This window comes from Agelaius phoeniceus, chromosome 8 (assembly GCF_051311805.1).
Source record: "Agelaius phoeniceus isolate bAgePho1 chromosome 8, bAgePho1.hap1, whole genome shotgun sequence".
Taxonomy (NCBI): Eukaryota; Metazoa; Chordata; class Aves; order Passeriformes; family Icteridae; genus Agelaius; species Agelaius phoeniceus.
Window position 1 is genome coordinate 9,231,867 of NC_135272.1, and position 22,232 is coordinate 9,254,098.

At 51.3% G+C, this 22,232-nt stretch overlaps 1 protein-coding gene across 1 annotated transcript in view; it reads left to right on the top strand.

Moving 5' to 3' along the window:
- Positions 1 to 20,494, top strand: part of LMX1A (LIM homeobox transcription factor 1 alpha) — a 46,711-nt gene extending 26,217 nt beyond the window's left edge. The window contains exons 5-10 of the mRNA XM_054638517.2: positions 11,823 to 12,055; positions 16,953 to 17,122; positions 17,646 to 17,723; positions 17,826 to 17,895; positions 18,011 to 18,184; positions 18,793 to 20,494. Coding sequence (XP_054494492.2) covers positions 11,823 to 12,055; positions 16,953 to 17,122; positions 17,646 to 17,723; positions 17,826 to 17,895; positions 18,011 to 18,184; positions 18,793 to 18,953 — 886 coding nt within the window. The 3' untranslated portion in view covers positions 18,954 to 20,494. The remainder of the gene's footprint in view (positions 1 to 11,822; positions 12,056 to 16,952; positions 17,123 to 17,645; positions 17,724 to 17,825; positions 17,896 to 18,010; positions 18,185 to 18,792) is intronic.
- Positions 20,495 to 22,232: the final 1,738 nt, after the last annotated feature.

A 22,232-nucleotide genomic window follows, 5' to 3' on the forward strand; every position in this document is an offset into this window, starting at 1 on the left:
TCCTGAATGAAGGCTTTGGGATATCTTCTGCGAGGGGTTCGCAGCTAATTGGTACAATCAATATTTGTTTTGCAAATGCAATTGGAGGGAAAGAGGGATTGAGAGCGCCAGAAATTCAATTGACCTGTAAGAACAGATACGGTGTAAAGGGAATCCTTCCCCTGCCAAGCAAATATTTAGAAAGGAGAAGCAATAAAATGAATAAGCAACAAAGTAATATCCTGCCTGCACGGCCGAGGGAGGCTGCTGGGAAGGGCTGCTGCCCCCGATGCTGCGATAACCCTGAGCAGACGAGTGGCAGGAAACTGTTTCCTAGAGAAAGCATGTTTGCTTTTGCCATCTAATTCATCAAAAGCTCATCCTGCTGCCTTGGCAGCACTGGGACCTGTCTCAGGTAGCCTGGCAAGCTGGGCACTGTCCCTGTAGCCCTGCAGCTATGACTGTGGCATCAACCCGGTGGTGGCACAGGGGACAGGGGTGTCCCTGCACCCTTGGCCCCTCTTGTAGGGGTCTCTGCTCTTTGCTGCCACCTGCTCAGCCTTCTCTGGTGATGAGAACACACTGGGAGGGTTGTGGGTGCTGTGGGATGTGAGGGGTGTGTGGGAAAGAGCATCAGTAGTTCCTGCCTGGAAGGACATTCCGGTGCCTCAGCACTCATTGGTGTGAAAATACAAACGGTTAAGGGAAAAAAAAAAAAAAAAAAGAAAATAGATGTTTTTTAGATCAAAAAGCTCCAGAAAAACATTTTAGGTCAGGAGTGGTGAGATGGCATCCAGCAGGGCTTTGGCTGGATGGAGCAAAGCACCCGAGTCCCTCTTTGCCAGATGGCTCAGCATCCCTGGGCACAGCCCTGCAGTGTGACTTGAACTTAGGCTCGTGGCTGAATTTAAAAATCTCTGTGTAAAGCTAAGATTTTTCAGAAAAAAATACCTCATGCACACATATATGTATATATACACACACACACATATATATGTATAAAATAGAGCAAGTAGAACAAAGGAAACTAATTTTATGGGGAAGCTCTTAACCAGATCCAGTCCTGAGCATCTTCAGGCCACTTTGGAGCCTTTTGAGCATCTTCCCCTAGTGATGGACATTGACCCTCCTGATTGGTGTCAGGATCTGAGAAGTCTTGTCATTTACTGGCATCAGTCAGAGCCTTTTCTGGGGGCTACTGGAATCACCTTGAAATGCATTCACTACACAGAAGTCAAAGAGAGGTTTGGATTTGCATTGGTGGATTGCTGAATTTTCAAGAGAACATTGACTAAAAATGTGAACTTCCTCAGACTGAAGAGGAAAAAAGCTCTAGAGAAGCTCAAGAAAATTTTGAACTCTTTATAGTCAAATTTTCCTGAGGTTTTATCACTCTTATTGTAGCACTGAGCCCCTCTAGGATGCTCTGTACCTCCCAGAAGCTGATGTCAGGCCCATGAAGGGCAGAGCTCTGATTTTCCACACGTGAGATGTCATTTGGGAGCAGATCTCTTGCAGGGATCACGGAGGATGAGCTGCTGGACTGGCTCTGCATCCACAGACCACTGATGGCATGAAATGCCCCCATGTACCCTCATCTGTTATCTCATCCCTGCCTCAAGTGCCAGGAGGCTGCAAAACACACCCCAAACATTTGTTTCTCCCATCCTGAGAGCACACACCAGGAGACAGCAGCAACATGAGCTCAGCGGAGCGAGGAGGGGAGAGAGAAAAAAGATGGCTTAAATTTAATGTCTTTGCAGACAAGTATTTCCATTCATTCCAGAGCATATTCCTCTGGCATTTCCAGCATGCTTGTTTAGCTGAGCAGTTAACAAACTTCATGGAAACACATGTTATAGTGCTCTCTAGTGCACGGAGCTATGTATGAAGGATGATTCTTCTGAGATATCTCCATGCGAGCGCAGCTTTTGCTCCGGAGCAGCCCCTTAGCCGCAGCAGCTGCTTCCCATTGTGGAGATGCTGCTGAGTGAGGGAGGGGGACAAAAAAACCCCCAACAAACCCTCAACCCCATCCCAACAACCTGACAACACACGCAGATGATATTTATGCAAAACCCTGCGCGAGGGTGAGGGAAATCAAAGATAAGGCAAGAAATAAGCGGGGCGGGCGAGCGCTATCTCCCTGCCCGGCGCGCTCCCGCCGATCTCTGTTTGCCGAGCTGCTCCGAAGCAGCTGCTCCCTGTGTCCAAGTGAGTTTACTCTGTTTGGCTTTTATACAGCCCAGCGATTTTTATGGCCACCGGAGCGCCGGGAAGCTCCACAGGATATTGGCCGCCTCCTAATGAGAATTTGCCGCGTCGGCACGTCGGGCGCAAACAGCCCCGGTGAATGTTAAACGCCTGGGAAACGGCAGCTCCTGCAGCCCCATCCCTGGATGCTCCCAAAGCCCTTGGGGGGAACCTGGGGTTGCTGTTTAATAAAGGGAAAGGCAAGCCTTGATTGTAGCCTAGGAGACTGGAGAGCAGCCGAGGCTCCCGGCTGGACCCTGCGCACCCGCACTGGCCTCAGTGCGGATGCTCCAGGAGAGCCTGGCAAGGCCAGGGGAGCACTGGGGGATTTGGGGTTTGGGGGGTCCTAAAGGTGAGGTTGGACTTGAGGGTCCAGGCAGGTGTTGAACTCAGTCCCCTGGATTTGCCTGATTCCTTTGGAACCTGTTGGTAGAAAGGTGGAGGTGAATTTGTGGTCTCACAAGGGAGCTGGGGCTGGAAAGGACTGGAAATCTTCTCGGTCCTTCTTCTGCTTGGAGCAGGGCTCACTTGCATGTGGATCAGGTTGTTCAGGGCTGGAACCAGTAAAGAATTGGCTGTGCCCAAGGAATGAGATTTCTGTTTAATCGGAATGCTCTATCTTTCCTTTGTTGTTTTGGTTTGAGTTGTTTTGGTTTTTTTTTTGTAACTCTCCGTTTGAAAATCTGAATGGAAAATAGAAAGGTTTAATTTTGGTTTGTGTCTGTATTAATTTTCCATCACAGGAGGTTTATAAAAAAAAATCAGAAACAAATATAATGACTTGCAAGAGGAGTACATTAATCTGGAGCAGAATGAAAATAACTCCTTCCCCCACGGTGGTACAGCACGTCAAAAAACCAGCGTGTGTGTAAAATCCCCAAGGGGGTAGGAAAGCCAGCCTGCAGGAGGTTTCAGCCAGGATATCTTTTTCTTGGAAAACAAACAAACAAAAAAAAAGAATAGTTTTCAAGATCTTCACATTTTTACCCACAAAATGAATGACACGAGCAGCGTTTCCTTCTCTCCTGGTTATTCCTGCCCCGCTCACAAAGCCAGCCAAATCGGGGTGGTGGCGGCAGCAATGGCACATCCTCTTGCTCCTGGTGACTTTGCTTTTCCATCATTTGCCTCTCCATTAATCTCAGTACAAACAAAGGCTCTGAAGAGACAAGCTGAAAAGCTCCTGGGGGTACGTTTAAATCAGTCCTTTCTAATAATGTCTGTCGACCTCTCTGTGGAAGCACTGCTCCCCAAGGAAAGGACACGGAGCTGCGGCAGCGTGCTGAAATATGGTGGGGTGTAATTAATTCTGACCTCTGGCTCCCGCTCACTCACTCTCAATATTAAATTTGACTAGTGATATTGTGGTTTTTCAATTATCCTTGTTTTCTTGGGGGCATGGTGGGGGGGGATGAGGGGGGTCGCTGCTCAAAATTCAGCTTGGTGGGAGATGCATTGCTTGGATGCAGGGCTGCTGGGCTGTGGGCTGGATGGGATTGATCCTTGGGTTGGCTTCACTGGCGTGGCATTTGGGCCTGGCTGTGGGATTGTGTGTGCCTCTCCCCCTCTTAGCTGTGCCTCTACAACCTGGTTCTTCATCAGTGCTGGAATGGGACCAAGTCCCTGTCTGATGCTGCACGCTGTTATTGAGGATGGGGGGACACAAAAAGAACAGGTCTTTAGGGAAGTGGGGAGGAAAATCAGCATTTTGGTCTTGGCCTTCTGGCCTCGCTCAGGAGATCACTTTCTGACCACTCCTGCCATCAAGCACAGGATTTTTATCAGGCTCCTGGAGGGGGGACAGAGCCATCAGCAGCTGGAGGACCTTGTTGGTGAAAGTCTTATTAGTGTGTCCTTGATCAGAAATGGAGCAACACAGAGCAGCCTTGGAAGATGTGCACTTGCTCCACCTTTTACTTGGACACAGGGAGGGCTGCTGGTGTGTTTTGGCAGCGGCTGCTCACTGGGAAGGCTTCGTTTGTCTGTTTACTTAACCCCATCATTGTAGCAGTGCCCCTGCCGTGGTCTCTGGAGGGTCCAGGAGGTGTTAAGTGACCACTTCTGGACCCCATCCAGGAGTCAGGGGCGAAGGTGCCCTTTCCTGGGAAAGCTCAGATGGTTCCCATGTAGCAGAAGGAGGGTTGAACAGCCCAGCATCACCCCCTCTCCTCTGCTTCCCCACCTTTCCTCTCTGCCAGCAGCTCCCCAGCGTGTCCCTCATCACTGGTGTCCTCTGCCAGGGAGCAGGCCCTGGGGGGCACCTGCTCAGGTCCTTGTATCAGAGCAGGAGCCATAGACCCCATAATTTAACCTCTTCAAAGCCTCTGGGTCCCTGTGTGGGGCTGCCCCCTCCTCCACACCCGATACTGGCTCTGCCTTTGGGAGCAAGCTGTGCTTATTGGCATCCTCTGCCATGATGGGCTCTCTGAGAATTCATGGCACAGTGGGATGCTGGATGGGGTAGAACCCCTGGGTTAGGACCCTGAGAGAGCTGGCTTAGGTGAAGAAAGGCCAAAAATAGGACTCTCAGGCTTCTCCTCCCTTCCTTGCTCTCCTGGCCTCTCGGAGCATACAGCCACCAGCCAAGTGAATCAATGATTCACCCCTGGTGAATCTGCCAGAGGCCAGATCTTGGCTTTTTGGGCTCCCTGTTCCCTGTTGGCAGCAGCAGCTCAGCTGAACCCTGGGGAGAACTTGCACCCCAGGGCCATGGAGGCGAGCTCACATCAGCCCCTGGGGTGAAATAAGCCCGTTTCAGCTCGGTTGCCATGTCCCCTCAAAGTGTTGGAAGATGCATTCAGGCAGCAGGAATGAGAAGGGCTTGAGCTGGGGGGGAGGGAGAAGAAGGGAAATTAAAGGAGAGGGGAAAAGAAAAAAAAAAAAAGGAAAACGCCACTTGCTGCAGAGCGAGCGAATTCTCCAATAAACCTGAATCTGCTGAGAATACATTTTACAAACATGCAGCGAAGTTGGCTGCTTTTGTTTGGGCGTTTGTTAAGCATTAACTAAAGAATGCCATGGTCCAGCCTGCTCGGTGTGAAACCTAATTCTCCCCCTTTCTGGAGCCATGGCATGGAGTGCTCAATTTTTTTCTCTCTGTAGGACTGCAGCCTTCTGGTACTCCAGCCAAAAAACACTCATATTTTAGCAAGCTTAGCCCCGGCCCCGTTGCCAGGCAGTAAAGCGAACACTTGTCCGCCTCGGGGGGGAGGGAGCTGGGAGACAGGGAAGGGTCAGGAGAAGAGCCCCGGGGAAAACATCCCTCCCCTGTCCCACCAGAGAGCTCCCTGAGGGCTTGGGGTGCACAGGGAGGGAAGTGAGGGCGGCTGTGGGCACTTTCCTCCATCAGCTTGGGAGCCTGCAGACACAGTGTGGGTTTGGAGGTGATCCTTGGTGTGGAGTTGCCCTCTGGATGGTGCTCCCCATGCCCAGGATGTGCCAGCCTGCTCTCCACAGTGCTGAGATGGACTCAGCTCTTTCTGAGTCGCTCCTGTGGTGTCAGCATCCCTCCTGCCAGGGCTGAGGATCCACGGGGTGCCCCATGGCTGCAGCTGGGGGATACCCTCACTGCCACCGTCCCCCTTGCTGCTTGGCCATGGTCCATGCCCTCTGCCTCCTCCTTTGGCTCCGTGAGCAGGGACAGAGTGATGTGAGCCCAGCAGCAGCGGGGCAGTGGCTCATTCCCAAGCCAGGGGTGCAGGGTTGACAGCAAAGTGGCATTTCTCCACTGCCAGCCTCTCGAGGACCGATGGTGATGTCCCTCCTTGGGGTGAGTGGCAGTGGGTGAGAAGATGACCAAGTGCCAAGACAGCTCAATCCAGAGTCCTCACTCCCTGTGGCTCATTGCTGGCACTCACTGCCAGCCTCCTCCTGCACCCCTTGGGCTGATCCTAGGCTCATCTCCATGCCAGGATCGTGGCCTTGGTGGGATTCATGGCTCTGAATGCCAGGCTGCTTGGAAGCAAGGGCAAGGACCATTCAAGGTGAGGGTGTTGGAGGGTGATGGCACTTGGGGGATAAGAGCATTTGCAGAGTAAAAACATTTCGGGGAGAAGGCATTTGGGTCAAAGATCCAAAGCTGCAGCCAGGCCAGGCTGCAGCTCCCAGCACCTCCTGATGGGTTGGTCAATGCCAGTTTAGTATTTCCTTGTGCCTCTGTGCCCTTCAGCACAGAAAATTTAAAATTCTCGGCATCCAGGATTCCATCCGGTCAGGACCTGCTCAGGCTTCTCCTGAGCTGTGATCACAACATGGGGTGAGTGGGGCAGGTGTGTTGGAAAACCCAAAACTCACAACATGGGGTGAGCGGGGCAGGTGTGTTGGAAAACCCAAAACTCACAACAGGGGGTGAGCGAGGCAGGTGTGTTGGAAAACCCAAAACTCACAGCATGGAGTGAGCGGGGCAGGTGTGTTGGAAAACCCAATATCCCCGTGGATGGTGCCAATGCAGGGTCACCCAGGGGCTGCCCTGCCCCTCTCAGCCCATTCCTGGAGCAGGCAGGGAGGGAAGCAAAGCTCACCTTCCCTGCAGCTCCAGCCCAAAGCTCGGCCATTGAGATTTGTCCGTCACGATTCAATATCGGCGTCCCCGCCCCGGGAGGCTCCGCGGGGCCGCCTTTGTATGCGGGGCACGCAGACAGACAGACAGCAGCCGGGAAGCGCCCGTCAATCACGGTCCCTTTCAGCCTGTCACCCCCACAGGAACGGGGAAAGAGGCGCTGGTGGCTCTGCTGGAGCCAGGGCTGCACCCCGGCCATCGGGAGGGGACACGGGATGAGCATCCCAGAGGTAGCTTTGGCCCTGTGCTGGTATTTTTTAGGCTTGGGTGATGCTGAGTGGATGGGAAACCCCAAAGAAGAGGTCTGGGATGCTTTGTTGGGAAGGAGGAATGGGCATGGAGAAGTGGGGCTGCGTCCTGGGGGATATGCCTAACGCCGACAGAAATGTCGAGCTTTTGGAAATGCCCAAATATTTTGCTTCAGGATTTTCTTGAAAGCCACCACCAGTCCCTTTCAGCTTCAAAACTGCAGCTTGTCATTTCAAAAGAGACCTAAACTTAAAAAAAACAAAAACAAAAAACCAAAGATCAAAAAAACCAACCCTAGCAAGAATATTCCAAGAATAGGAATATTTTTAATATCAGACACAAAAGGCTATGTGTGGTGATAAAAATTGCTCACATCACTATCTTTTTGTTCCAATTCCTCCTAAGTTGAGTGTGTTGGTTTTATTTACAAATTCTCACTGTCAGTGCTTCAGTGAGGTGTTTGCTGAGCTGCTGGTGCCAGCCTGGTTCTCCACCAAGCATCCCAATCTCCCTGTCTGGTGCCCTGGCCAGCTTCCCACCTGCCTAAACAAACCCAGTCAGGCCTGACTTAACTTTGGAACCACAGGTTATGGAGGGGAAAAAAAAAAAACCCTACTGAGAACTAAAGTATCCCTAAAATGCCATCAGTGAAGCAGGAGAGAGCTGGGCATGGAGCTGAAGGTCCCAGAGATGGAGGAAAACCTCTGTGGATCCAGGCTGGTGTGTCTCACTCAGGCTAAAATGTTAAATTAATTGCTGGAGTCTGGGTCTCAAGGGTACAGCCTGATCTCAAGGGAGCTGAGACACCAACAGGACCCTTTGCTGTCTCTCCATTGCTACCTGTGGTTTTTTCTGCCTGTGACCTTTTAGTGCCTGAGGTCTCAGTTTATTGTGTGTTTATAAGGAGCTCTTTTAGGTTTTATGGGGGTTTCTCTGCAGCTCACATTTCCCAGGGATGGGGGAGTCCTGCACTGGGCAGTGAAAGACACCTGGACTGAACAGCATCCCTCAGTGGGAGCTGCTTTGGAAATAAAGTCATTTATTCAGCGACCTAGGAATGGCTTTCAGTGTCTGGTATCAGGCAGCCATTTACCTAAATCTCACACCTCCCTGCTGTGCAGCATCCTTTGGGCTTGGAAACATCCACTGCTGGGGTGGTGCTGCTGTGCCTGGTTGGCAGAGGCTTGTGGCTCTCTAATAAGAGCCTGGGAAACAAATTTTGGGCACATTTATTCCTGGAGATTAGCTGGCAGTAATGTAATATCTTATCAATATTTTATTACTGAGAGCAGTTGGTAATCCCAACAGGTAGAGCTTAAACATCATTTAAACAGGATGAGAATGTGTTGCCAGACGAATACAAATAGCCTCCACTTTGACATAAAAGAGACATAATTAAAGATGAAGTGACTACAGAAATATTAATGCAAGCCAGTGTATAATTGAGCTGGAGGAAGAAAAAGAATGACCCTTCAGAAGGGATGCTTTCAAGGGAATGCACCTCCCTCTCTTCACAGGGCAGTCACAGGGATGTTGGAAACACATCTTAGGGACAGGCAGTTGTAGGTAAACTTGGGGAATTAACGCTGAATGTAGAAAAATAAAAGCTACTGATGGCAATTATGAATTCCCTAACCTGTACATTTTCTTTGATGATTTCCCACTTTGTATGGTGATGACAGTGTTTTATAAGAGCTTTATAGCACCCCTTTCCTATTTCTTTGGGAATGCTGCTTTCTGCTGAGCATGCCCAGGATTTGGCTGGCACGGGACGAGTGTTGCACCAGACCCTTGTGCTTGCCAACACTGTTTGGGAAAAACCTTGGAGGAAGAAGGCACTTTTGCAAACAATCCCCATTTTCTGGTGGTTTTCCCATGAGGGTTTTGCATATATCTGGTCCTCTGCGTCTCAGAACGGGGCTGGTTCAGCACATTTCCTATGTGGGTTTTAGGAACAGCCAAAAAAAAAAAAAGATGGGGTTGAAAGCTCGGAGGTAACCTCTGCAGGATATGTGCTGACTTTTGACTTCTCTTTCTGGGCCAAAGTCACCAAGACAGGGGAATAATAATGTCCAGTTCCCACAGATATTTCGGACAAGGCTGGGTAAACAGTGGGGTTTTTTTTCTATGTGATGTCCAAGCCAAGAACTCAAATATCTGGGTGTGGCAAAGAGGTTCTGGTTTGATACCTTCAAACATCTCTGTTGGTCATCCCATTTACTGAAAATATCTGGGCCTAGGGTTAATTCCAGCTGCCTCTGAAGCCAACACTGATGCTGCCACCTCTGCTCTTCTCACCTCAGTTTCCCCAAGCTGTAAATCATTGATCATTCTCAGTAGGGACATTTAAACTGGGAGAAAGAAAAGCTCTGTTCCAACCTAAAGCGTTATTGCTGTTGTTATTATTATTGGCTTTTAAGTCTAGAGCCAGAGTCTTGAAACCTGGGAACAGTTTAATTAGGGATGCCTCAAACGCTGTCACATCAATGTCAAGGAACAAGCTGAGCTTTCCCTTTTCCTTTTGACACATCAAGTCTTCAGTCTGGCACTGGCCTTAACCCCAGATTTGCTGTCTTGGAGATTTTTATGATCTATTAGACATTCCTGATGTGTTTCTGATTTTTATGCTATGATCTTTATTATGAAATTCCTGATTTTTATGATATATTAGACATTCCTGATTTGTTTCTGATTTTTATGCTATGATCTTTATTATGAAATTCCTGATTTTTATGATATGTTAGACACTCCTGTATGTCTATTCCTGTGCAAGTGAGGATGGGGCCAGAGGGATGGGGTGGTTTGTGGGTGAGGGAGGGTGAGGATATTTTCTGTGGGTGCTCGTGGAGAGGCACAGATGAGCTCCCTGACCTCACTGCTGTCTCCAGCATCTCCTTGGGTCTTGGCATGAGCTGGAGGGAGGTGACAATGGGGAATTGGCTGGATAGAACCCTGTGGAACCGATGCTGTCTTGTGCTGGTGCTACCAGGGCTGCTGGGTTTGATGCCTTTGTTTTCTGGGCGTCGGGTTCTTCATCATTTGCCCACATTTACGGTAAGCATCTGGTGAGCCCCAAAACTGCTAAAGTTGACCCAAAAGCAGCATCCCCCATTGGCACTGGATGACTGTGCAGCACTGAGAGCACGTCCCTGTCACTGCAGAGTGCCAGCAGCACTGTCCCCAGCCCCTCAGTGCTCCAAGGGGGTGACACAGCACTGCTGTGCTGATCCATCTCCCTGTTGTGGTGTTGTCAGGTCCCCAGGATGAGGTGAGAGATGAGAATTGACTCCCAAGTTCTCAGAAGGCTGATTTTTTTTATTTTATTTTATTGATAAAATAAATCAATGATTTGATTTTTTATTTTATTATATTATATACTGAAACTATACTAAAATAGGAGAGAAGATACATCAGAAAGCTAGAAAGGAATGAATAATACAAACCCACGACTGACCAGAGAGTCCGACACAGCTGGACTGGGATTGGTCATTGAGTAAAAACAATTCACATGGAACCAATCACAGATCCACCTGTTGGTAAACAATCTCTGTGAGACCATGTCTGGATGGGCTGTTTGGGTCCACTCTGGACCATTGACAATAGGGTCAATAGTCTGTGGGCTGTTGACCCCAGTCCACATGGTCTTACATAGACGAAAGCAAAATATCAGAAGTGCTCTTCTCCACGTGGTAACATTCTCTCTTTGTTCCAAGAGACACATCAGATGGACAAACATAGAAAAAGAGACTGTTCCCCAATACATCAAACCTCCAGAGCACATTCCAAGCAGTCAGATAATTATTGTTCACATTTCTTTTCTGAGGCTTCTCAGGAGAAAAATCCTGGCAAAGGGATTTATCATAAAACACCACGGTGACAATCTCCCTGCCATGGCTGCCCCGTGCCTTGTCCCAGCACCTGCAGGGCATGACAGCGGGCTGGGTGTGGCAAAGAGGTTGTGCTTTGACACCTTCAGCCGTGTCTGTTGGTCTGGGTGTGGCAAAGAGGTTGTGTGTGACGGTGTTCACAGGGGTCTCAGGTTGAGAGAAGAGACGAGGATTTGACTCCATATTTCAGAAGGCTTGATTTATTATTTTATGATATATATTACATTAAAACTATATTAAAAATAATAGAAGAAAAGGTTTCAGCTCAGGAGGCTAGCTAAGCTAAGAACAGAAAAGAATGAATCAACAAAGGTCTGTGTCTCGGACAGAGAGAGAGCCAGCTGGGCTGTGATTGGCCATTAATTCCAAACATCCACATGAGACCAATCCCAGATCCACCTGTTGCATTCCACAGCAGCAGATAACCATTGTTTACATTTTGTTTCTGAGGCCTCTCAGCTTCTCAGAAGGAAAAAATCCTAAGAAAGGATTTTTAATGAAAAGATGTCTGCGACAGTTGTGCTTTGACCCCTTTAGACCTGTTGGTCTAGGAGTGGCAAAGAGGTTGTGTTTTGATACCTTCAGACATGTCTGGGTGTGGCAAAGAGGTTGTGCTTGGACACCTTCAGACCTGTCTGTTGGTCTGGGTGTGGCAAAGAGGTTGTGTTTTGACCCCTTCAGACGTGTCTGGGTGTGGCAAAAGGTTGTGTTTTGACCCCTTCAGACATGTCTGGGTGTGGCAAAGAGGTTGTGTTTGACGCCTTCAGCCGTGTCTGTTGGTCTGGGTGTGCAAAGAGGTTGTGCTGACCCCTTCAGCCGTGTCTGTTGGTCTGGGTGTGCAAAGAGGTTGTGCTTTGACACTTTCAGCCGTGTCTGTTGGTCTGTCCGTCCCGCAGGCTGTTCGCGGTGAAGTGCGCGGGCTGCCTGGAGGCCGTGGCGCCCAGCGAGCTGGTGATGCGCGCCCAGAAGAGTGTCTACCACCTGCACTGCTTCTGCTGCTGCGTCTGCGAGCGGCGCCTGCAGAAGGGAGACGAGTTCGTGCTCAAGGAGGGGCAGCTGCTCTGTAAGGGCGACTACGAGAAGGAGCGGGAGCTGCTGAGCTTGGTGAGCCCGGCTCTGTCGGATTCTGGTAAGGGACTCCCTGGCTGGTCCCACTGCCAGGCCCCTCCCAGGGCTCTGGAGGTAGGGTTGGGCTCGCTGCCCTGAACTTCTGCCCTTTGGTCTGAGGGGATAAGCTCTGTAGGGTCCTCCAGGCGCCTCGGTGGTGAGGGCTTGAGCAGGGAGCTCAGCAGCGAGGGCTGGAGGATGCTCTGTGTTCCATCCCACCTCATAAGGCTCATTTCTGGAGGAGTTTGTGCTCCTGGCCTGTGCAGCTTCCCCAGATGTGGGAGGGAGAGCTGGCCACTGACTAAACCTTGAGCTAAACCTTTGTCCCTGTGCCTCAGTGTCCCTGGCTGTCCCTGCTCCTGTCCCTGGAAAGGCTGAGAACAAGAAGGGAGCTGCTTCTGTTGTAGTCACCCCTTTTAATAACAAGGGGAAACTGAGGCACAGAGCTGAAACATGAGCTGGCAGCAAGGAGCCTACAAACCTTGTGTCCCCAGCAGCTGATGGGCAGAGCCAGCCTGCTGACCCATCATGGGGACACTGTGGGGACACTGCAGAGCCAAGGGGGATGCAGGAGAGGTGGCCCTGTGGCTGGAAGTGGGCAGGGGGCCAGCATTCTGCTCCAGCCAGGGTGTCACAACCAGTTAGATTGCCCAGAGCATCACCAGCATTAAAATATGTTATCTGTACTCAATGCAAATTAAACCTGAATGTTTCCCAGGAAGACAAAGCCCAGCGCTGGGGAGTGGGAGGGTGGAAATGATCTGATGATCTGCTAGCCAAAATCCTCAGGATAACACCATCCCCACAGTGCCCTGCTCCTCAGCACTCTCTCAGTTCCCCTTAAAATCCCTCACTGGGGAAAAGGCTGCTTTGTGGAGGGAAAGGATTTACCTTGGGAATTCTCTGCTCTGGAAAATGCCAGCAGCTGTGGTAGGGGGCAAGTGGGGCTGTCTTTTTCCTGCTGGAGCAAAGCACTGGATTTAAAAAAAGTAGAAATCAAGATTAGGAGTGTGTTGTTAAAGTGTGAAGCATGGACAGAACAAAGCCTGGTGCTCTCTGTCACTGGAATGCTGTACTGGGAGAAGATTTGTGAAGGGATAGGGGTGGTTTTCATAGATAGGGAGGAAAAATTGCTCAAAACCTGTATTTCTCTTTAATATTGAGCTCCTCTGCAGTGAAAGCCTCTCTGTCCTGCAGCACTGCTTGTGTGGGTTCTCTGTGAGCCCTGCAACCCTGCTTGCTCAGGACAAAAAAGTCCTCCCTCCTTGCAATTAACAGTGGTGATGTTTAAAAATCAGAGTGATTCCATGGGAGGAGGTGGCTGTGGGGAGCTGGTGAGTGATGGTCCAGCACTGAAGGATCTGGACAGGCAGGAGTGCAGGAGGACCCAGCCCACTGGCACTGGCTCTTCCCTTAGCCCTGGGAAAGTCCTTAACTGATTGAAAAATTACTGTTTTTTCCTCTGGGATATACAAACCCTTTTCAGTTAAAATAGGAACCAATGAGGAAGAGAAAGCAAATCAGCCACAATGGTTTGGGTTTGTTCCTAGTGGGGGAAAAGGGCATTTGGGGAAAGGTTGGGGAGCTTTTCCTCCCCAGCCACTCATCAGCCTGTGGTCCAGCCCCACTTCCAGCAGCTCCAGCCAAACCAAGAGCCTCAGCTTAGCAAAAACCCCCAGGGGAAAGACTTATTTTGGTGGAAACTCCAGCTGAGACCTGAGGGATGTGAAGGGCCAGTGTGGGAGTCAAAAGGGCAAGGCAAGCCTGTGGCTGATCAGAAACCCAGCCCAAAGCCCCTGACATGGCCTGGCAGCCTCTGACTGGGGGGTCCCGGCCCTTGCCATCTCCCCACAGACCCCATAGCTTGTCCCTGGCTGCTTTTGGTGGCTCCCAGCTTTGTCTTGGGACATTGGGGACAATGACACAGCAGGGACCAGCCCAGGTACGCATCCCCCGTGGATGCTCAGTGTGTGGTGGCTTCTCCTCCCCCCAGACCCAGGAGATGCACAGTGGTGTCCAGGATTTGCAGAGTGGTGCCCAGGAGGTGCACAGTGATGTCCAGGGGATGCAGAGTGGTGTCCAGGAGGTGCAGAGTGGTGTCCAGGAGATGCAGAGTGGTGTCCAGGAGATGCACAGTGATGTCCAGGGGATGCACATTGATGTTCAGGAGGTGCAGAGTGGTGTCCAGGAGATGCAGAGTGGTGTTCAGGAGATGCACATTGATGTTCAGGAGGTGCAGAGTGGTGTCCAGGAGATGCAGAGTGGTGTTCAGGAGATGCAGAGTGGTGTCCAGGAGATGCACAGTGATGTCCAGGAGGTGCAGAGTGGTGCCCAGGAGATGCACAGTGATGTCCAGGGGATGCACAGTGATGTCCAGAAGATGCAGAGTGGTGTCCCCTCTCCGGATGCCCCTCACCAGCAGCATGTGATGAGCTCCTCCAGCCTCTTCCCTGTCCCCCCCCCGGCTGCTTTGAAGCCCCCCAGGCTCTCTCCTTCCCTCCCTGCCCCCGGCCCCCGCACACCAAGGGCCACTTTATGAGAAAGCAGAGATAAAAAGCGAGCCATATGTTGTCTGTAATCTCCCAAACCCTCGCTTCAATTACTGCCTCCCCCGAGCCTCCGCCGCCCAGCCTGAGTAAACAAGCCCCTCTGAAAGAGGACCCTGCTTTCCAATTAAAAACGTCCTAACGTTCCTGCTCTCCCTAAATCCTCCCTGGGCGAGGAATGTCCCGGCCCCGGCGGCGGGATGTGGGCTCGGCAGGTCGGAGCGGGGGCACCAAGCCCCACAATATCCACAATATCCACAAGATCCACAATATCCACAAGATCCGTGGCCCCGGCCCCTTCCCAGGTGACGTCAGGGCAGCCCCAGACACTCATTAATTTCTCCCCCCTCCTCAGTGGGGAAAGGCTTGAAAGGGAGAGTTAATTAAAAGTAATACCCCGCCAAATCCGGCTTCGCTTTTCCTTCTTTCCCTTTGACACTGGGAGGGATTTGGGGAGCAGGTGTTGGTGGGGGGAGGGCTTGGAGAGGCTGCTCTGAGCGGGTTTTCCCCCTTGGAGAGGGTTTTGAGCATCATGGACCTGATGGAGCCTATGAGCCTGTGGCTCTGCCCCTCCTGGGCTGGAGAGGAGTGGGGTGCTGACCTCATGCTTGGGTGGTTCATGGACCAGTTGACATTCCTTCTCCCATGATTTGTAAAAATCTCTACCTTTCCATCAAAATTAAACTCCTTCAGCATTCAGGAGAGCCAGCAGCTTGGCAGAGCAGGGACCTGGCACTGGGAAGGAGGCAGCAGCAGCAGCAGCAGGAGCCCCTGCTCAGGCCCATCAGCTCCACAGCCCGGGCCTCCCTCACTGGGGTTCTCACACCTGCTCCAGTGTGGCATCCCTCGGGCTGGGACATGCAAGGAAACATCAGTTTGTCCTTCCTGTTGGTGTGGGAATGTCGTGGGTGTGCTGTGAGCAAGAAGGGAGCTGGAGCAGCAGCAAGGCTCTGGTTCCTGGGGGCCAGACCCAGCTCCTGGCTCTCTGGGGACTGCCAGCACAAAGAGCTCTCCCTGCCCACTGACAGGGAAAGGCTCCTGGCTGGAACCCAGGAGAGGGCCCAGCAGTGTGGAGAGGAGAGGTAACTGGTGCCTGAGAGCTGCTCCTCTGGGATCTTTGCCTCCCCTCAGCCTGGAGATCTGCTCTTGCCTTTCCTCATTCCCACCTGGGCTGCTGTTGGATTGAAGCTTTCCTGCTGTGTAGGATCCATGATTAGCCCTTGCCATGGGGTTTGACCTGGCCTGTTTTCCCAGGAATTACCCTGAGCCAGGCTCACGCTCCCTGGTACATCCCCCTCTCCCAGAGCCATGGCAGCCCTGGGATGGACTTGGGCCAAGCACAGCCTTGCAGAGCCCCATCCATACCCAACCAGCACCTCAGCTCCATTAGCCATTCCCAGATGAATGCTGAAGGAGCTTTCTGGAAAAGGCTGTGAGTGATTTACAGCTAGCCAGAGGGAAGGTGCTGTCAAACCTGCATCACAGCTGAGCAAGCAAGGTCATCAGCAGGGGAGGTGCAGTAAATGAGGAGAGCTGGGAAGAGGCACTGTCCACTTTCCTGGAGCAGTTCCTGCCCTGAATGGTGGAGAGCAGCAGGGAGATCCACCCCAGTGCCTGGGAATGCAGTGGGGCAGCACATCACAGTGAGTGCCTGAGGGGTGAAGGCTGAAAGACCCTGGGTTTCTGTCCAGGGAGATTTAAAACTCCACAGAAAGAAGGAAATAACAGGCAGAAAGGTGTCCCTTATATGTATGAATAAATATGTATGCCCCTTATATGTATGAATAAAAGTCTGTGCTCTGAAGGGAGTTGTCCTCCATGGTAGAGCAGGTCAGGAGGTGTTGGTGAGGGGTCTTGGCTAACACTTTGCCCTCTCTGAGCATCCTTGCCCACCCATCACCCTGACCTCCCCAGCCTGGTCTGCCTGGGCAGAGGGACCCAATCTCTGTCTCCACCTGGGTTTGGGGACAGCCCCAGGGACACAGGGGTCCTTGACAACTGCTGGCCCCTCACCTGGATGATGTGACCTGTGTGACTCTGTCCAGATGTGTCCCCAGCTGTGGCCTGGCTGGAAATTCCTGTGAAGCAGGCAGAGATCTGGCTCTGGTGGAGGGAAAATCAGCTGTCCCAGGGTTTCACATTGCAGCTTCTCAGACTGTTGGGGAAAAGAAGAACCTGAAAACACATCTGCTGGCTGAGCAGTCACAGGCTTCAAGTGCCAGTAGCTCTCCCCCACTCCCAAACCTCAGCTACTCAGAACAAGATCCTCACCAATGCCAGCTTGTTTTAAATCTCTCACATTATTTTGACCATGCTGGAGATGGTGTGTGCTGCCTGTTTTCTGTAAAGGACCTGCTTTTGTTTCATCCTTAGGCAAAAGTGATGATGAGGACAGCATCTGCAAGCTGGGCCAGGCCTCGGGGAAGGGCTCTGAGGACGGGAAGGATCACAAACGGCCCAAGAGGCCTCGGACCATCCTGACCACGCAGCAGCGGAGGGCGTTCAAGGCCTCGTTTGAGGTCTCCTCCAAGCCCTGCAGGAAGGTATGGGGAGAAGAGCCCATGGCCAGCTCTTGGGGATGTGCTGGGTGCTGAGCATGGCCTTGCCCTGGCTGATCTGACCCTTCCTGAAAAGCTGAGCGGGCTGAGATGCAGCCCCACATTTCTCTTCACAGAGAAAAGCAAGGCACAATTCTTCCCAAAAATATTTCTGGGGTTCGCGTTCTCTGAATCTCAGAGAAAGAAAACACAATTCTTATCATTTGCCTGTGTTTGTGCAAAAGTAGAATGCAACATGGAGATTGTTTACCCAAAGTGATGGTGTTTTGTTTCCTTGGCCTGTCAAAGCCAGGAGTGTGTCAGGACTGTTGGGTGACAGTCACGAGATTCTGTGCAGTGTGAGCAGAGTGAGTGCTTGGCAGATTCAGTTTAGATGTAATGTATATAGTATAATAAAGTAATTAATCAGCCTTCTGGTACCCATGGAGTCAGGTGCATCACTCTCTCCCCTGGCTGGGGCCATCCCAGCATTGCCATGCTGAGGGAACACTGTCCCTGTTCTCTCCAGGTGCGGGAGACGCTGGCGGCAGAGACGGGGCTGAGCGTCCGTGTGGTGCAGGTCTGGTTCCAGAACCAGCGAGCAAAGGTGGGTACCAGGGCTGCCAGCACCCATTGCTGGGGCTCCCTCCCTCCTGGCTTTGGCCAGGGGATGGTTTCATTCTGGTTTTTCCCCTTTCCTCTCTCCCAGATGAAGAAGCTCGCCAGGAGGCAGCAGCAGCAGCAGCAGGACCAGCAGAACACGCAGCGCCTGAGCTCAGGTACCCCCCTGCCAATTCGGCTTTCCCCATCTCCCAGCCCTCTCCAGGCTTCTCAGCCGAGCTCAGCCGCCCAAAAAGCAGCAGCCAATGATCTTCTCTGGATGTTATCTTGCAGCCCAGACGAACGGCGGCGGCGGGCCGGGGCTGGAGGGGATGCTGAACCCCTACACGGCGCTGCCCCCGCCGCAGCAGCAGCTGCTGGGCATGGAGCAGAGCGTCTACGGCTCCGACCCTTTCCGGCAGGGGCTCACCCCGCCCCAGATGCCCGGAGACCACATGCACCCCTACGGTAGGGCTCTGGGGATGCTCTCTTTGCCATCTCACCTTCAAAGAGATGCTGGGTTGTGGTGGGGTCGCCTCACTCCTAAATGCCTTGTGCTACTGATGCCTTTTAGGGCTGACCTAAAAAACAGACGCCAGACAAAAGAATAAAAGCAGATATTTACTGAAGGGCCTTCAGGTACATTAGGGGCAGATAGATGAAGCCTCCCCAAGGGGCTACACCCAAGATGGACAATGGTCCAGCCATTTTTCAGACAATTATAAATTTGTCCATTTACATATCAGGGGTTAATCCTCCAATTACAGCTTCAGGTAATGAAGTCATATTCCCCCCATTTGCTCCTCTCCATTTCACTTTTGTTCATACTTTTCAGGGCCTGAGGCTGTAGGGTGTCCTTGAGTTTCAGGCCCAGAAGGATCATTTTTCTGACCAAAATGTGAGGACAGCAGCTGACACTCTGTATGGAGTTCAGAGCTATACACTGAAGCAGTGCAAGATTTGAAAAACACACAGCTGAAATCCAAAGGCATCACTAGAAAAGCTGGGGGTAGCAGACACTGTGGAGGTGCTGGAGCAGGCTCTGAACCCTTCCTGTCCCTTCCTTGCTTCCCAAGGTGCCGAGCCCCTCTTCCACGACCTGGACAGCGACGATACCTCACTGAGCAACCTGGGGGACTGCTTCCTGGGCACAGCAGATGCAGGGCCTCTCCAGGCACGAGTGGGAAACCCCATCGACCACCTGTACTCCATGCAGAACTCCTACTTCACCTCCTGAGCCCAGCGTGGTCCCCCCAGGAGGGGCCGCAGAGCTCCCGGGGTCGGGAGGGAGGGAGGGAGGGGAGCAGCTCTGCTGGGATGCTGTCAAATAATGTTGTAGCTTGGGATTCCCAAGGAGAGAGTTAAGTTATGGGTTGCATAGTTTCATGTTTCTCTTAGGAGCCTAGGATTAGGGACAGGAGTGGTTTTTGCAGCTGGCTGGTGGATTTTCAAATTTCAGACGAGGGACACGAATTTCTCGTTTCGGCAGGGGGTGGGGGATTCTCCTGTAGGAGCATCCCAGTGCTGTATCCCACCTTTAGAAAGAGCAAACTGCTGATCTTCGTGGGGAAAGCCTGCAGCATCAGCTGGGCTTTGAAATCTGACAAGCTGACAACGCTCTGTGGAAACAGGAGAGGAACTCTCTGTCACTGCAGAGTTTGGGTTTTTTCCCCTCTGTTCCCTCAACCAGTTTGAGTGCCCGCTGCTTAAACGTAGGGACTTTTTAAGCTAGATGTTCCCATGTGAATATAGAGAGCTAGAAACCCCCAGCATTGTCCCTGAGGATGGGGCTGTGTGTGTGGATGTGTGTGTGTGTGGGCACGCGCGTGTGTGCGTGCAGAGCCGTGTGGCTGGGAGTGCAGCACTGCACGGCCACACCTGCCAGATTGTATCAACAAAAAAAGTTTATTTCTAAGTCTATCAGAAATTTACTGTACAGCAAAAGTAACTTTATTTTCAGTGTGAACCATATTTAAGGAAATACTCAATGCACTTAAGTTATAAGAGGAAATAATTTTACTTTTTATAAACGTTATGTTTTAGGTTGCAAAAGCCCAGTGGCAGGGAAGGAGCATCAGTTCATTTCAGGCAACAGGTTTGAGGTTTGGGGTTGGTTATTTTTGCTGTTCTCAGGTTGCCCCACTGGTTTCGAGGGGCAGTTGAAACACAGAGCAGAGCTGGCTCCAGAACCTGCTTTTGGCCAGCAGATTGATGGGACAGCGTGGTGGCCATGTCCTGTCCCCACTGCTGGACCTGTCCAGGAGCTCTGTGTGGCATGGGCGTGCTGGAGCTGGTGGATCCCAGCCCACTGGAGCTCAGCCATGCTTCTCCACATCACCTTTTCCTTCCCCAGCAGGTGCCAGCCTGCCCCCAGCAGCGACCCCATCCCATATCCTCCAGCCTGGGTGCTAGGCTGGGCTGAGCTGGTGTCCTGGCCCTGGGAAACGCTGCAGCCCAAGCCCCCCCCCCTCAGGGGAAGCAGAAAGGAGGGACAGCCCTGCCTTTCATCCCTGGGGGACCTGGGGGGAGTTCTGCTTGGGGTGGAGCTTGCAGGTGGCCCTCAGCTCATCCCCACTCTGGTTTTCATGCGTTGTGTCCTTTTGTGCTGCTGTTCACAAACGATGTAAGCGACAACCCCGTAGAGAGAGACGTGCAAGTGACTGTGAGGCTCAAAACAAAACACTGGCTGGTCACTGCCATCCTGTCTGACACTGAATGTAGCAGGGCCTGGAGATGGCTGACCCGGCGGGAGGTGCTGACAGCACTGTCAGAAATCACGCACCCAGATGAAATTAAAAAAAGACAAAAAAAAGTTCTCTGTTAAAAAAAAAAAAAAAGAAAAAAAAAAAAAAAGAAAAGCCTGGTATTTTTTTTTCTGGTGTTTTCTTGTGTGGTTGTGTCCTCTTGATTGGGAGAGGGAAGGGTTTGAGGCGACTCCAAAGGAAGCAAGGTCTTGGGTAGGTTGAGAAGGTTTTGCTTGATGGGTTTTTGATATCAAATATTCACAGAATCATAGAGCCCATCATGGTGTGGGTTGGAAGGGACTTGAAAGACCATCCAGTTCCAGCCCCCTGCCATGGCCAGGGACACCTTCCACCATCCCAGGTGGCTCCAAGCCCCATCCAGCCTGGTCTTGGACACTTCCAGGGGTGGGGCATCCACAGCTTCTCTGGGCAACCTGTGCTAGGGCCTCATCATATTCTGTGGTCTGGAACTAAACTGGCTCCTGGAGTGTCCTGGAAGGTGAGACAGCTGTCTCTGGCTCCCACCCAAGGTGGCAGAGAGGAATTTTCTGGGGGTCTTCACCAAGCTCTCACCTGGCCTAGCATTTCATGAACCTCTGCCCTCCACGTTTGGACCATGAGCAACTCTATATCAGGACTGCCTTAAAGGTGTGGGTGGGTGTTTCCCAAAGGGAATTGCTCTTACAGCAGCTCCCAGACACAGAGAGGTTCCACAAATATGCCAGCAAATGGGGATCCACATTGTTGTTCAAAACAAGGTGTGCTCCTTCCTGCCCATCATCAGTCCCTGCTCTGCAGCTCCTGTGCTAGGAAATGTTTTCTAATTCCAACCTGCAAAAAAAAAAAAAAAATCTAAAATGGCATGACTGTAAGAAGAAAACTTGTCATTTTTATTTCCCGAGGTGTGAAATAAAGAGCAGCCCAAGAACAGCCTGGATGCCTGGGTTGGTTTGGGGTTTTGCTCTGTCTCAAGACAGGAGCAGGGAAAGGGGTTGGACTTGTCTTGTGGTGGACAGGTTGGGGAAATTACAGCTGGGGGTTTCTCTAACACCAGGCTTGGTGGTCTTGGAGAAATACTTTGGTGGTGAAAAGAGGGCAGATCTGGATTATAGGGGGTGTGGAGGAGCTGCTGTGGCCCATGAAACCAGCATGGTTTGTAGGATCAGCTCTAGGCAATGGCTGGGTTAACACCACCCAGGCTTGCAATGTAAAAATAGGTTTCCCTTAATGGTTATTGAAACTGCCTCAAAAATTCCTCTCACTTGGATACTTCTTAAAACATCATGTTTAAATTTGTGGGGTTTTGTTATTAATGTTTTAAAGATAAAAGGTTTGTCTTCCCCACCTACAGCTATTTCCTGTTTGAAAAATGCTCAGGTGCATCAGCCTGGTTTTTCATCAGCCCAACTGCCAATTTACACTTGCTAAATTGCTTCCCCCAAATAAAACCCCCCATGTCATACAGACTGGTTGCCTACTTTAAAAATCTTGCAAAAAATGTAGTGACACCCTATAATAACAGTCTCTTGATACAAATGTTAGTATATGTATAAAATGGTTACATAGAGCATGTAATTTTGGGAAAGGTTCAGAATTATGGATGAGGGCAGATTTTTGTCCAGCAAAATCAGGAGAATTCATGGTTTTAAACCTGTTCTTCTGCCAGTTGGCCCAGTGCTTGACACAGGCCAAACATGAGCCCAGTTTGCAATCTTGCCATGGAGTAGCAGATGTGGGTCCTCCTGTCATCTGGATTTCATATCCTCCTGCTC